The sequence below is a fragment of the Prinia subflava genome, chromosome 3, assembly GCF_021018805.1.
Source record: "Prinia subflava isolate CZ2003 ecotype Zambia chromosome 3, Cam_Psub_1.2, whole genome shotgun sequence".
Taxonomy (NCBI): Eukaryota; Metazoa; Chordata; class Aves; order Passeriformes; family Cisticolidae; genus Prinia; species Prinia subflava.
The window spans coordinates 50,970,669-50,987,925 of NC_086249.1; the positions used below are offsets into that span (position 1 = coordinate 50,970,669).

Here is a 17,257-nt window from a genome sequence, read left to right on the forward strand (position 1 = left end):
GAACCATTTTTTAATAGAAATCCTATTAAATGTTTTCCTTTCATAACAGTGCCTATAGCTATTCTATGTCTTCTACTGAGAAACTTGTCTATTGAGTAAAACACAAAGCTTAACAAAAATTTTCTCCACCAGAGGTACTGATGTTTTGTGATCACATGGCTAAAGATGCACAGTGCCTTGAAAGCAGTATCCACCCTGAAGGACTCCTAATGTTCAAGAGGGTGCCTTTACTGCTAACATGTTCTGGGGAAAAAGTTATCTTCATGGGTAGCTTCTTCACTGTTAGGTACTTCCTAATGTTCACTACCTACAGTTGAGGAAAAGACAGCAACATAGACTTAAGGAAAAATTAGGTTGAAATGCCAATCATAGCTTGCTGTCACATATGATGATGAAATAAAAATGACCTCTACGTGGTCACACTCTTTCAAGAACTAAGATGGGCTTGAGCTCACTGTCAGCTTCACTTGTCAAAAATAAGGTAGCAGAGACATTAATATGAATATCAGATGACAGTTCTATTATAAATACGAGATGAAAAGAACCCAACAAACATGAAAAAAGGGTTTCCTTATGCTTAATTGGGACAGAATTACATTACTATATAAGGGTTTTATTTAACAGAAGTCTTTAAAATGCTTCAGACTACATGTGACATGAAAATTATTCTATTGTGTGTAGATTTACTGAACAAACAGCTATAACAATTACAACCATCTCTTACCATGGAAGTTTGATCTCAATACAGAAACAAGACCTTTTTGTCACCTTTAGAAATGTAGTCCACAATGCAATTACTGATTGTGACAGAAAGATTTCTTTCAACCTCTGCAGTCTCAAAAAGCAATCTGTATTTTTTTGCTTGCATTTTATTATAGCTTTTCTTTACTCACAGCATTTTTAATAAGATCTGCTTGTAAAGATAAACTCTTTCTGCTGTATTTGAGGTATGTGTTTATACACAATCAAAGCTCCATCTCAAATTTGTATTCATGCAATTCAGGTAGCATTAGCTTGGCTAATGCTACTGCAAATAAATGCGTAGCCATAGCAGCAGAGAACTTGATGCAGGCTGCAAAACCTGACCAAAAACTTAGTGAATAATGCAGCTTTCTGTGCTACAGTGGGCTCTGCCCTGCCTTGGATATGCTTCTCCATGTGTCTGGACTTCAGTAGCTTGAAATAAGCTGCAGATATGCCTTGACTCTTGTTGTAAATAATTGATAAACTCAAATCAGCCATAGCTATTAGCTGCTTGAAATGATCATCTAATGTGCAAAATCCTGATCACTGAAAATTAAGTGCTTTATTATCCTTCCTAAATAAAAGAGCTGCTCTGTTAGATGCTATTGAATCCTAAGCACACCACTAAAACTATACCAAGACTTTGCTTGTGTCAAACAGTGCTCTGAATTGGAATTACAGCAAAAGCATAGACCACAATATTTACTGCAGAACATGGTCCTTTGGAGTTAAAGCAAACTGTAATATTAACAGGTAGTTTTGCACATAGATGTCATTCAGTAGGTAATTTAAAAATTAAAAACACTAAGAATAGGAACGAAATATATCAATCATATCTATATCCACTAAAATCAAGTGCATATTACTTGCATCCTTAAGGCATTAAAACACTTCCAAGATTTTGCAATTCTAAATGTATATTATTCCTGTTAGTTATGCAGCAGGAATTTTTTTCCACAAGGAGTATTGTGACTTCATGGGCCTTTTCATAAGCATTAAAAATACAAATGGTAATTCTGATCTCAAAAATAGAACAGATTTAAACTTGACAAAACCTACATATCACAGAATCACTAGTCTGGAAGAGACCTTCAACATCATCGAGTCCAACCCATGCCCTAACATCTCAACTAAACAATGGCACCAAGTGCCACATCCAATCTTTTTTAAATATATATATTTTTAACACATATCATATTAGAAAGAGGCAATCTGCCCAGTAACAGAAGAATGCAGTAGGATTGAAAATAAAATAACACACATTCAGCTACTGTGGAATGTGGCATGAGAAGGAGTACTCCTTTTTAATTAGAAGTATCAGCTGAACACAACAAGAGCTTCCAGGGGAGCTCAACAGATCATGAAGAGAAAAATGGCCCACACAATAGCAATTGATCTGTTGAGCTCCCCTGGAAGCTCTTGTTGTGTTCAGCTGATACTTCTAATTAAAAAGGAGTACTCCTTCTCATGCCACATTCCACAGTAGCTGAATGTGTGTTATTTTATTTTCAATCCTACTGCATTCTTCTGTTACTGGGCAGATTGCCTCTTTCTATTATGATATGTGTTAAAAATATATATATTTAAAAAAGATTGGATGTGGCACTTGGTGCCATTGTTTAGTTGAGATGTTAGGGCATGGGTTGGACTCGATGATGTTGAAGCAATCTATTTAGTGAAAGGAAACCATTTCGGTTCTCAGTTCTAGACATGAGCAGCACTGGCTTGCTCCTCTGTATTACTTTGTTTTACAGGGTTTGGCTAAGCCTGAAAAGCAGATGATAGCTTGATATCTTGTGTAGCATTTTACTGAGGGTGACACTGGCAATGGTTAGAAGAATTTCCTTCCTTCTCCCATTTTGATGATAGTTATGGAGAAAGTGTGCATTCAAGCTGTACTTCTCTCCTTGTCATGCCCTGTGAAACACAGAACTACTTTCCTGTCCCATGTTTGTGTGGGATAGAGTTAATTTCCTTCCTAGCAGCTGTACAGTGCTCTGTTTTGAATTGAGTCTAGGAAGGATGTTGATGACACACCGATATTTTGGTTGTTGCTCAGCAGTGCTTACCTTAGGTCAAGGAACTTTCCAGTTCCCATGCTCTGGGATGATCACATGCTCTGCATATGCCCTACTCAGGGGGCAGGGGCACAATAAACTGGGGAGGAGCATAGCTGGGACAGCTGACCCAAACTCGCCAAAGAGATACTCGGTACCATATGGCATCAGGCTCAGCATGCAAACTGAGGAATTTGGTCAGGAGATGTTGATTGCTAGGAAGAGACTGGCTCAGCACGGTTCCACAATGGTGAGAAATTGTATTGTGTATCACTTGTTTCTCTTGTGTTTCATTCCTTTCCCTCCCTCTTACATTTTACTCCTCCTCCTTCTTATCTACCCTATTATTATTATTATTATTATTATTATTATTATTATTATTATTATTATTATTATTATTATTATTATTATTATTATTATTATTATTATTGTTGTTGTTGTTGTTGTTGTTATCATCATCCTCCTCCTCCTATTTCCCTTATCACACTGTTCTTTTCTCAGCCCATGAACTTTACCTTTTTCCATCCCACCAGGGAAGACAGAGTGTGGCTGCGAGGTACTTAATTGCCAGCTTGGGTTATAACCTATTTATGCTTGGATCTGATTTGGTTTCCACTTTTTAAAGAGCAATATCTTTAATCATAAAGACTAAACTAGATTTTATTAATTTGGTTGGTTGTCTTTTGAAACACAAGAGGTTAGTTAAAACTTGATGGCACCTGCCCAACAGATATTACTACACAAAAAGATTCAAGACAGACATTTCAAGTCATGGCTTGTAATTCTTTTTGACTGTATGATGAATCCTAGGTATGAATCTGCAGTGTACATTAATAGAATATATCTACTATAAATGAATCTGTCAATCTCTGCAGAATAAACAGTAACCAAACCAGTTAGCATTGAACCCAAACAGCCAAAACTAGTACAGAAGCAAACAAGGAAAGTGCTTGATATACTACTTAAGGACTTTCAGCAATCTCCACATATTTTAGCCTTACAGTAAGACAGTGGGTTTCTTCCCATGATATAAAATTTGGCATCAATTTGAAGTTTTAGGTTGGAAAATAAAATACCAAATTAGGAACAACCAAGCCAGTACTTCTGTCTAATAACATATCCCAGTTTTTCTGAAGTGGGCTAAGGTCGCAGACTTCTTTTTGTATGGTGTATATGTAATAGACCATTACACCGAGCATTCATCACTTATAGATGTACAGATAGAAAGAACAGGCTATCCAGCATGTATCTATGTATCAGATATAAAGTGCAAGAAAAAAATATACAGAGAACAATACTGACATTATACATTGTCAGACTCAGAAAAAGAAAATTAAAGAGACTTTATCATAATTCCTATCTTGACAGACCACATTAACTTCATTAAGGTTATTACCATTATTATCCAAAATTGACTTTGACACTTAGGGTCATTCTAGACAGTATGTAACCTAAATTACCAAATTCTTCTACTAAAAAGGGGAAAAAAAGCCTTGAATCTACACCCAGTTTGGTGCTTTATTTGGCTCAAGATAGGAAGATGTAACATACAGACATTGTGACAAGTGTCAACGAATCAAAAACATGCTAATGAATTCCTCAAAAGGAAGCTCAGATGTGTACTAGCCTGTTTCTGAGCTAACAAGACAAGTGAAAGAAATGTTGAATTTATTTTATTTTGTTGAATTTATTTAAATGTCTTAGAATTAGATTGTCTCAAAATGCTCTATGGAAAAACTGACTTTGATAAAAACAACAAAAATTCCAAGCATTTACTTTACTCTTCTCTCCAAATCAGATATCTGAACTTCAAGCTTCAGCATCAAATTATATTCATTTGATCTACAAATCCATCCATGGTTTAGATGAAGATTTTTCCGCATTAAAATTTTGGTGAGTGTGAGTATTTGTTTTTCTTGTTTTGTTTTTCAATCTGAAACATGGTCATAATGCTTGACCAAAGGCAGGAAAAAAACTGGAAAGCTGAAAGCTACTGAAAACTGGAAGCTACAGTCAGCTACCTAGATAGAATGTGCTGGTGAGAAGCAGCACATGACTGCTCTTACAAGCAGAAACACTTACAGGATAAATTCAGATCTGCTCTACAGTCATTACTCAAATATCAATATGTTATGTGTTAGACAAGTAGTTGTCAAATATACGTGATTTCTCTTTGATCCATTCTTTGCAATTATCTACAAACTGTCCTTTCAGCTCAATTTTCTACAACTTTGTGTTTATATGCCAAATTCAACAGGTTTGGAGGCTTTTTTGCTACACTCACTTAGAGAAATAAACACTTCAACATGAAGTATAACTAATAATCAATTTTATGACATCTGCTTTATAAAACCCACAGAGCATTTAAATATCAAAAAATAGTGCAATCTGCTTTAAAAACTAAGAAAGAAGATTTTTTCCCTCATTATTAAAATTTCTCTTTAACAGAAGGACTACAGATATAAACCTCTTCCTGAGACCACTAGTCATGAACAACTGAGTCACTCTGGACTCCTCAAGCTTAATTAAAACACAGCCAATATAGTAATATTCTGTAGACTGACTATCTAACAAAGTTAACAGGCACCCACACCTCTACTGTAACTTTTCTTGTAAGAACAAGTCCTACTGGTTACAGTGAGATAGTTCAGCAGTTTACAAATAAACATTTACTATAATTTTGTTGAGACAACACTCCTTTTCAATTATACTGCTAAACAATAGTTTAAAACATTTTAGCTATAGCATCAAGAAAATCAAGACAAAGAAACACAGAATGAATGCCAAAATTTCTCAGATTTCGTATAACAGGCACTTAGTAACACTTAAAACATTATGCAATCCCTGCTTTCTATTAGTTCCATAAACACTAAAAAACTTGCATATTAATTCTTAAGGATTGTAAAAGTGCTACAATTTAAAAACATAATCTAAATTTAAAGAAAAAAAATCCCACAAATGATAGAAGAGCTTTTCAGAGTAATCAGTAAGTATAGTTTCAGGATGTAATATTCAGATGATTCTTAAAAAGCAAGTTCCAATATGGTTTAGCACTCCACTAATGTACAAAACTGAAAAATAATCACAGTGGTCTTGGAAAGCACAGATCCACTACATAAGCTAACCTAAGAAGTGCATGCAATTCATGAATATGGTTCATTACCATGGTTACAAGCTTTCAGCACAGGCTGCTGTGTGGTTGGACTGAGATTTTGTGGTATGTCTGCAAAAGCAAAGAAACAATGGAAATAAAACACCTGTTTGAAAGCTACCAGAGCATTACAACATTACAAAGCAGAAGTTTAGGAATTTAGGAATTAGAAGTCAGGTATTTCTTGGAATAAATGAGTTATATACCAGAGAAATAATTTGATTCAGACTCACTTATAGAGCAAGATAACTTTCACTTCCCCTACACAACTGTAAACCCTAAAAAGTTAAAATACATTTAGCTGTATTGAAAAGTCTTGTCATAATGATCTGGCTATAATAAGTTCAGTACATTAATTTCCAGTCTTACTGACATAAGCAACAGTCTGAACATCCCTGACAATCTGAAAACTGTCTTTGCACAAATGAATTAAACTTGACAGTATCTAAATTCTAGAGTACTGGACCCATAATGCTTTTCATTTTCTCTGGAAAATAAAATCTAAAATAGAATATTCACCTTTGGACCTTGGTGTCCTTTTCCTTCGGTCTCGAAAAGCCGCACCTGACTGCAGGGCCTCCAACAGGCTATCCATCACTCCAGTCTCCTCGCCTTCTGTAAAGGAAAAAGAAGGAACCCTCTTGGTTACTACAGCAATATCAAAGCATAAAGAATAACACCTACAAAACCCAATAATAAGGGATACCAATAGTATTATTAAAATTATTAATTTCAAACTTTGACCGTGCTTTATTATTTACAAATTGCTCTCTTGCAGTTAACCACAACAGATTTGGTCTTCTAGAAATGGAACTAGACCAAATTCTATTCCACTCATTTCACATTCCTCTTTTTCTATATGGAGAGCCAAACACAGTTTTAAGTGACATGTTATTTCACTCATATTTTCATTTCAGTACCCTTCTACAACTGCAAATACTCAGTCTCATGTCAGCTTTCAAGAGCTGTCCCTTATATGATCTGTTACATTTGACAAAAGATCATTCAGTTATTGTGATAAAAAGTTGAAATTGTTTCTCAGCAGGGAGTGGAGTGAACAGTATTGGACTGGATGGGATACAGTGATATCCATAGGTAACTTTAATCAAAAGCCATTTTGCGTGCACATTTAATAACCTCTGGCCAATACTAAATAATTGATGTAGTTCAGGAAAATTCTATTCATTGAATTACCTGCTTATAATGCCTAATAATATACACAGGTGTATAATAACCCTGCAAAAGAATGATGAATGTTACTCTGAGATGGTAACCAAATGCAAGTGTTAAACACTCTCCTTTTACTTCCTTAAATAAACACATCAGAAAGTGTTATATTTTTGAACCTTTGTTACCTCATTGTAGGTATGCATGGGAGGACAAAGAACAGAACTCTGGGGATTAACTATACAACAAAAAATCTCCACGGAGGAATACAGAATTCCATTATAGAAATCTCATTATACCCCACTAGGCAAAACTCCCTAGGTCAACACACATCTTGGACAGAGTCAGCAGTTATTGCTAACAGTGAATATGCAAATCAGGATCTAAACTACCTGGTGCATATAACAAGATGCTGAGTACAGGGGGACAATCACTGCCCTGGCCCAGCTGGCCACACTATTGCTGACACAAACCAGGATGCCATTGGCCTTCTTGGCCACCTGAACAAACACTGGCTCACTTTCAGCTGCTGTCAGTCACGGGGCAGCTTTACAGCCATTCTGCCCCCAGCCTGTAGGGGATTATTGTGATCCACATCCAGGACCCACCAGCTGGCCTTGCTGAACCTCATACAGCTGGCCTCAGCCCACTGATCCAGCTTGCTCAGTCAGATCCCTCTGCAGAGCCTTTCTGTCCTCCAGCAATTCAACACTTGTCACCCAGATTGGTGTCATCTGCAAACTGACTGAGGGGGCACTCAATTCTCTCAGCCAGATTATTGACAAAAATACTAAACAGGACAGGGCCCAACACTGAGCCCTGTGGAGGGCTACTCATGGCAATCAGCTGGATGTAACTCCACTCACCACCACTCTTTGGGCTCAGCCATCGAGGCAGCTTTTTATCCAGGAAACAGTAACCCTTAGTTCTTCTCTTTTCTCTACACTCTCTACTACTAGACTAGTTTTCAACCTTAGACAAAAGTGCTATACAGAACACCAAAAAGTGAAAATTAGCAAATAAATCATAATTTTGCCTAACATTTATATTTATGGCAGATATAGAATAAACATGAAGACTGAAATACAGAATGTTTTTTCATTTTACTTTGTGTTTGCTATAACATGCTTTATTACACTCAAATTTTCTCTTTTATGACTAATGGACTATCATACCTATTAGTATGGCTTGGAACATACCTTATAAAAAATCACTCAGACTATGTCTTCAGCTTCCTATTTGTTTGTTCAGGTTTAGTTTTTGTTTTGCTTTTTTTGTTTGTTTGTTTTGGTTTTGTTTTGGGCTTCTTTTTTTTTTTGTTTGGTTGGTTGGTTGTTTTTTGGGGGGATTGTGTTTTGTTTTTTGGTTTTTTTTTTCTTGTTGGTTTAGTAGGGGAGTTTTAGTTGTTTAACTTTCTCCATCTGAAGTCATGCAAAATACTAATGTCTGGAATGAATATAGTCAGTGAATAGCTTCAAACCAACATAATGCCTGACGAAATTTTTAGCCAAGCCATTAGTTACATTAATGAACATGAATGCTACAGCAAAGTTTATAAGCATTTTGGGTAATAGCAATTCAAAAAAGACCAAAAGTATCACAGTCACCAAAATGATATCATTAATGTCTGTGGAAAAGAGTTCATAAGCTTTGTTTTAGGAGGAATAACATAAGAAAAATTTCAAAGCTATTTCAGCATGTCATCTGTTTCCCCTTAAGCCAGTCCAAGACTACTACAGATTTCATAGTAATTTCAAAAATGTAACAATTTTCTGTAGAAAAAAACCCTGGTTACTATAAAAAGGCTCATCAAATAAATTAAAAAAGATTTTAAATAATGCAATAGATATATTGCAAACCCACAATTTCTTCTAGTAAAGCTGTAACATTTACATGCACTATCTGTTTTTCACACTTATGTGAAATATTCTGGTAGTCAAAAAGTGGATTACAGATTATGCTTCCATTGACATGCAAAACAGTATTAGAAGAATAAATTGTAGTAGATTGAAACTTGAATTAAAAACTCCTGTAATAGTTGTCCTGTATACATGGATGTATTGAAACAAGCTAACCACTGCAAATAAAGGCTTTCATACTTAACAATCTTTGTACCCAAAACATGTAGCAAGTCTGGTTTTCAAACTCATGCAATGTCAGAAGACTCCAAATTCTCTTCTCTGATACCTACATCAGCAGCTGACTGTGACAACTTCTGTCAAGTTACACAGGTAACTATCAGTACCCACACCTATTAATAATGATGTGCAAATGTCTATGATGGGAAGATTAAGAAATGAGTCTACCATGCAGTATTTGAGAAATCCTTTAAATTACCTTGGGAGAGCTGTATACAACATTGCTGCTGTGACAGTACAAAAGTCATAAATACTTCTCAGGGCTGCTGTTCCCTGAGATTCTCCCCGGGGTTGCTGTTCCCCGAGGTATAAGGTTTTTGAGCTTCTCTTGCCCAAAAGGTCTCATGCTGGAGCCAGAGAAGACAAGCTGAGTCCGCCAGTGCATGTTTCCAAGGTTGTTTATTCTTCATTATCTCTCAGTTCTTTCTCAGCTCTGCCAGGCCTCCCTGGCAGGGTACCTTATCTTAGTTCTTTCTCAGCTCTGCAAGGCATCTCCAGCAGAGCAGGACACGCGGCGGACTGGGCGGATCAGAAGGTCCCGGACCCTTTGTACCATTTCTCTGGTCCAACCACCGTCCAAAACGTACTTTTTATTTACAAAATCTTACCAATACTTACTACCTATGTAAACATATCATTTCTACTCTAAACCAATCCTTGTGATACAACTCAGGAGAAAATTTGGGATGAGAACAAGAACAAGGAGGACAGGACCACTCCCCAATTCTTCCATCTTGCCTCTTCAGACCCATATACTAAAAATCCTAGATTCTACATTTACACTCTGTGATAAACTAACTACTAGTTATTTTGAATTATCTCAGCTTGTGATTCTTCATACAATGTGGGCATTCCCTCCCATGGCCAGGGATCAGAGACAGTGTCCTGCTGGGCTCTGTGTGAGGCTGGTTGACCCCCTTGTACAGATCCCAGACCCCCTGTCAGGTCTCCAAACCCTCCAGGGTGGCCAGAGGGAAGTCCTGGACTCCGACAAATACTGTTCGATATTAACACTTCCTAAGGGACCTCTAAATTGGCTTTCACAGGCTGCTGCTGATGACTGGCATCAGGCCCAACCAGCTTCCTAATTAGTCAAGTGTATCAATCAAGTTTATCTATGATCTTTGACATCATAGAACTAGGAATTCTAGTTGGCTTGCAGATAGCTACATAGCCCACAGTAATTCCTTTGAGAAAGATACCCTTTTATGATTTAGAGGATCTCTTTTTCCACAATTTCAGAATAAAAGATTTAAACACTTTTTAATATCATACCTAATTAAAACTCATACAACTGTCTTTTAAATACCATCTAAAGGAGAAGTAAACTTCCCAAAGTAGCCAGTGAGTCTTGCCCTTGACATTTCAGTACCAAGTCAGATATAAACTACCTAATTCCATAATTACATCTTTAAAAATGTTAAGAATATTAAAGACCCTTCTCTTCTAGTGCACTGAGTGTCATTAGCTTTACATGTACACCTATAATGTCTTAGAATGATAGCAACAGATACTGCAGTTAGTGGTGACACCTGCATTTCATGTACTTATCAAGAACAAATTATTTATACCGTAATTCCAGGAGCACTAGTCCATTGAGATGATAGAATCATAAATATCATTAGCAATATTGTTTATAAAAAGAGTGTTGTAATAAGATTATTTTGGACGAAAAAAGTTTTATTTTTACACTTCCCCTGAACCTCTCCAATATAAAATAAACCACAGAATACTAGGACGCCAAAAGTTCGCTTTATCAGGAGAAAACATAATAATATCTCTGTTTCCTTTTTCACAGAATCAAAGCTTTATTCAGCTACTCTTCTCACAAAAGAAAATACTAAGAAATTTCAGAAAAGCAAACCAGGGATTCTTAGCATTGTTTCTGTTGATTTTGTTTAGTCAATCTGTACACTTAAGAGATTTAGCTACAGCAATTTTGGCTATCATCCTCCACCTGCCTTTATTTATAGCATTGCAGCTACATGCAGTTTTTGTTATACTGTAGGTAATGAAAAGGACCAGCTCCTAAAGCCAAACACCAAATTTCATGTGAAACTAATGCCACGCAACTTGGACAAATACATACATTAAAAAGAGACTTTACAGATTCCATAGCTGTTACAGAAGGAAAAGGGTGCAAACCTCAAGGGCTGCTCCTCAAGTTATTTGGATAGCTGAGTTTAATTATCTTTGTTTCATCTTTGATGTAACTCCTTGGCAGCACTCAAGCCTTTATATAATTTAACAACAAACTTGGAGTGCTGAAGATATCAGATTTGTTTTCCTCATCTCAAGAATTAAATCCTCTCAATTCAGCAAGTACCAGAATTGAAGCTTTTTTACTCTTGTTTGCTATAATACAGACTGCTTTTTTTTCTTCCTCTTCAGCTAAGGACATAATTCAAGTTAGATATTCTGCATCCAGTTTTTGAGTGACTAAAATGTAAGCTCTTCACAGCCTTCTTCAAGGTTTAGCTCCATCATGTCTTGTGCATTTACATACAAAAATTTCAGAGGCAAATGATTACCAGGCTTGGGACAGTGACAGCTGAGATGTTTCCAGACTTTTTGCACAAGGAAGGAAAAAAGTAAGTTACATCTTTTAACTTTATTAATGTTGTACCTTTACTTCAAAGACATCATGAAAGTCCTTTATATTTGTTTGTATGAGGACTAATTTTGATTAGTGCAGGCTACAAAGCACTGCTCAGCTGACTAAAGGCCTCCATCTGAGTAAAATTTGAAGTAACATTCTCTGAACAATATTACAAGAGGAAAGCTTTAGCTATGCAAAGTTTTGAATTACTTAGGCTCCAGAAAGCAGAACAGCAGATCATAGAGAGGAAGATGTTTCATCAGTGCAGCAGTGAGCTCCAGTGTTTTGGATGTGGGTTCCATCTTTTCAGTCTCAGAGTGCAAGGCAGCCAGATTCTGTGCAGAATTCATCGTGCTGATGTGAACAATCTCTAGATCTTTCAGCCATACATATGATCAAGGCAGAAGATTTTCTGAAGGCTTTTACATTGTAAACATAAAAATATAAAGCAACCTTAAACTCTGAGTCTTCAGTCCAATGAAATTCAGATACAATTTTACAAAGAAATTGTGGGTGGATGATAAGAGCAACTTTGTCCAGAAAATGCACAGAACATACAGACAGCCACATGAACTCATTCTAATGCTTTGAATTTTTCCTGGTAAAAGCCATACCAGCAACCAATTGACAGGTGAGTTAAGGAATATATGACTATCAGTCTGACTTTCAATAATAGAGCACAAACTAGAGCCATGACCCAGAAATTCCTTTGATAAAATCATGGAAGAATTTTGTTATAATACAGTAAGAAAAAGAAAATTTCCAGTGTACAGTTACAAGCAGAAATAGCTGCCAAGTGTGCCTTGGATGGGCTGGCTGAAAGGACAGCTCCTTTCAGATTTAGAAGGATTAAAACTAACTTCAGAAAAATATCACTACTTGCAGTGACTTCAGGCAAAAGACACATACCAGCCCTTCCAAAAGTAAAACACATGCACATATCTGACGTTTCAAGTCAACACTCTAGTCCAGTATCAGAAGAGTTCCATTTCTTACTTATGCTCAACACAAAGTAGAAAGCCTTTGATAGTGCTTTAGAGCCCTTAGCAAGGATACTCTAGAAAGGTGTGATTTCTCCTAATGACTGATGCACCCATTCCACAAATCTAGCTGAGAATAGTAGGTTTCATGCCATCTCATTTGCTCTTGATAAACTGGTCAACTGTCGAGCTGTCTTAGAGTGCTTTTATGGTTTAGAAATATATTTTGATACATTTTGACTCTAAGCATATGAACAAAGAGGGCCCCAAGCTCCAGAGAGCTTAAAACAAGTTAAATTCAAAATAAATGCCACCCTTCCTGAACTCTGAAAGACAGCTGTCCATTTCAAGTCAGCTGTTGAAATTAAGGTTGGTACTTACACAAATTTAATTTAAGATAGCTCATATGACATAACCAAAAGGAGAGCTGTGGTAAGAGCTGCTTCTTTATCACAGAGATACAAAAACCCTTCAGTAGTGTAAGGCATCAATTCCTGCATCTCACCCGGATCACAATTTCTCATTTAAGTAACAGGACTGAGAGTGAAATCATCTAATACTGAGCTTTTAAATGAAAATGTTAATAACACATTTTTGATGTTCGTTGTGACTCTATAAGTCCTTTCTTTCTATGACAACAGAAAAAAGCCACTGTAAACTCACACAGAGTTTTCCACAGAGACTATCCAGTTTTATTTATATTGGTGCCAGATCCAGTAGAATGACTGTGAGAGGAAGTATTTCTGACAGATGTCCAGGTAAACCACTCTTATAAAAGACTGACCGAAACACCAAGCCTTTGAAGTTGTGTACCCCAGGACTTGATACTGAGGTTAATATTTATTACATCTTCCTTCATGACCTGAATGATGCAATAGAGTGCACTCTGATCAAACTTGCACATGGTGCAAAATTCAAAGAAATGGCTGATCCATTCAGATGAACCTTGAAAAGTCAGGGAAACTGGCACATAAGCATCCTAATGAAATCCAACAAAAGATCGGTATGTGCTGAGGTGAAACCTCATCCAGGAGCACAAGTGGAGGGCTAACTGGCTGGAAAGCATCTCTAATAATAATTGGGGATTCTGGTGAACAACATATTGCTCACAAGAGAGTATTGTGGCTCTATGGCAAAGATGACCAAAGAAAAGCAGTGCCAGCAGGTCACAAGAGGGCATCCTTCCCCTCTTCTCAGCATTGGTGAGACACATCTGTGGTGCTGAGTCCAGCTCTGGCATCCCTCTACAAGGGAGACACAAACATGTCCAAGCAAAGTCAAGGGCCACAAAGATGCTGAAGGGATTAAAGCATCTCTCATATGAGAACACACAGAGAGAGCTAGGACTGGTCAGCCTGAAAGGAGAAGGCTCAGGTGAATCTTATCCATATATGTAAACACCGGTGGGGAACCGTGTGGGGTGTAAAGGTGACTGCACCAGACTCATCTCAGAGGTGCCCAGAGAGGACAGTAGGCAATGAGCACAAACTGATTACAAAGAGTTACCTTTTCACTAAGTCTACTGCATTTTGCATACACATGTACTCTCTTACCAACTCAACAATACAGGGTATTCTAGTAATGCATTTTATATGGCTTTACCTGATAACATTTTTAAAAGCCAGTTAAAAGACTCAATCTTTTTATAGCCTTTTTCCTATTCACTTGGGATGCTCTGCCTTTTTAGTGGGAAAAAAAAGTCTGCTAAATTGAGAACAATGCTAAGTTTCTCTTAGTTTTAGTTTTATTTAACCACTTATAACTAGAATAGATCAGCCTTATGCACCCAGGTTGTCTAAGGCTATGATTTGAAAGGACAGCTAATAGCAAGAACTATTGATTACATATGAAGAAGTCAGTCAACATGTTTTGCTATTAAGGAGGTTCCCATTTTCTTTACATGGGAATGTAAATGATGCTCCAATGACACTGACAAGAATACAACTAATCTGCTTTCCTGACTAACCAAAACCTAGTATTTTCATTAGTTTTGTTTCACAGAGGGAAAAAATATAAACATCAATTACTGAGATGAATCAATTACAATTTCATTTAGGAAGCAAGAAGAACAACTATAGGAGTATTATTAATTGAACATAGCTTCTTAAAAGAATATATGGAGCTGAACATAATACACCAGTGTGGGTGTGTGCAAACATCTTGTCTCTTGGTTACTGTGTGCCTCTGAAGGAGCTTATTGAGCAGAGTACTGTTTCCATTTAAATTTATAAACGGCCAATAAATTAGAAAATATACACAATGATTACTCATACTGAAAGTTGTGCTACAGAGATGAGGGCTCAAGGAAATGTTGAAGTTAAATAATATTTCACCAGGGGAGTGATAAGGTTCTGACTGGATTACATGGCTGAGCTTACTAAGGAAAACTGGACAGCTTTGGGTGGGAAAGACCCTCTGGTCTTGGGTTGGGTAGGTAGAAATGCCTAAGAATACCCAGGAAAATCAGACCAATACCCCACCTACCCCTGCATCCTTTGTGCACTAGTAGCCAATAGCAAATGTCTAGACAAAGGACAGGATAAATATGTATTTACATTTCTAGAATGGTCTCTTGGTCTCCAGCTGTTCATGACTCAAAGACAATGTATTTGAATTTAGTAGCCTTCAATAGAGAGAAGCTGCCAGAGAAATCAAGTAACTTTTGTCAGCAAGCTTCAGAGCAAGAATATTTTGGTATGCAGTAACAAGACTGTACTTCTGTGCAACCACTGAGGTATTGCTGAGTGAAGATAAGCGTCCTAGCAAACAGCATAGTAATAGAAGCAGCAGCAGACTCAGTTTGAAGGAAGAGTCAGAGACATGACCTTCTCATCAGCTAGCTTTCCAACAATTACAGAGGAGGTTCTTGGCTCTTTTACAACCTTGGACTGAGGAAAGTAAAAATCAAGCATATCCACAATGCTTTTCTAAGGATATTTATTCCTACCTTCCTCTGCAACTTGAGACACGAAACTTTTGATGATACAGAAAGAATGAGAGAATAAATGCATCACATAGCAGGAGTGAGTTTAGCAGACTCTGATGTCTACCTCCTTACAGAGGAGATGTGAGGCAATATTTGGAGTAAAAAATGCCTACTCAAATCAAAACCTACGATCTGTACAAACATCAGAGCTCTTAATGCCAAAGATGTCTCCAGAGATTGTAATTGTTTTTCATGGTAATGCCATTTTAAGTTTGCAGCACTGTTTTCACATTTGTTGAGAAATTTTACAGCTCTAACATAAATGGCAAGCCTTATGAGAATATTCATCTACAGACATTACTTTATTGACCCTTAATTTTTTCAATAGTTCTATTTGTTCTTATTATTTTTCTCTCTTCCAAATACAGCTGCCATTTACTTTTCCTTGGGCTTTGTGTAAACCTCAGTTTCACAAACACTTTTCAACTGCTATCTCCAAAGATTCCACTTCTAAGTAAAATTTCCAGAAGGAAAATATTGTTTCTTCTAAACAACTTGCTCTTTTGGAGCTACTACAGTGCAGAAACTAACAGCAGTTGCTGTATTCTGAGCCCATGGGCTGCAAATAAGTGCATGAACCTCCATGTTCCAGAAGACTTAGCACCTTTGACTTTTTGTTAGAGCATGACCTGTAACTATTAGTTGTTGATTAAATTAATATACATTCAGATCAGTTCTATGTTTTTGTACTAAAAATATCAAAGTCTGTGAACAGCTAAGGTTTTGCTGTATCTCATCTTTTGCTGTGGCTTCTGTAGATGTTTTACATCAGATGTATCACACTGACTCTTTTAGATTTTTTTGACTAAACATACCTGTATTTTATCATTCTCTGGAGCCTTTTTCAAGCACAAATATGCCAATTACTCTTGAGGAAACTTCTGAATTTTCTTGGTAATTTACCCAGATTTATACTTTACTGTCCAAACAATATAACTGTAGCTGAAAAATAATCTCCTCACTCAGGGAAGTGTCAAGTGATATCTCCTTTCTGGTGGAGTTGTGGTTAATGTCTGTCAAATCTCCCTTCTCATATGTATGACTTCTTTTTTTTTTTTTTTACAGACATTATGCTAAAATTAGATCTACTCTCCAAAATTGTCATGAGCTTACTACCAACTGTCCAGTAAATATTAACATGAGTAAGCAACTCTAAAAGGTCTCAGAGTTCTTTCCACCATTGTCATTTAACATAGAAGGAAGAGGTTATACTCCTCACAGTTATGGAAAAGAGTAATTTCCCACTGGCCTCCTAATAAAAGTGATTCTTAAGAATGAATTCAAATAACAAAAAGTGACCTCAGGAATCCTCTTGGTGAAGAGAGTCCAATTTGAGGATAAGTGGAGGCAATCAGGGAACAAGAGGAAAAAGTTATCGGCAATAGGGAGGAATCGACTTGAGTGGAGCACCTGAAATTCCAAAAAGTGAAACTAC

General features: G+C 36.8%; 1 protein-coding gene across 1 annotated transcript in view; it reads right to left on the minus strand.

The window, feature by feature from the left end:
• DIAPH3 (diaphanous related formin 3) overlaps positions 1-17,257 on the minus strand; it is a 202,368-nt gene that overhangs the window by 52,050 nt on the left and 133,061 nt on the right. Inside the window, exons 26-27 of the mRNA XM_063392194.1 lie at positions 6,472-6,567; positions 5,965-6,024 (exon numbers count right to left, since the gene is read on the minus strand). Coding sequence (XP_063248264.1) covers positions 5,965-6,024; positions 6,472-6,567 — 156 coding nt within the window. The remainder of the gene's footprint in view (positions 1-5,964; positions 6,025-6,471; positions 6,568-17,257) is intronic.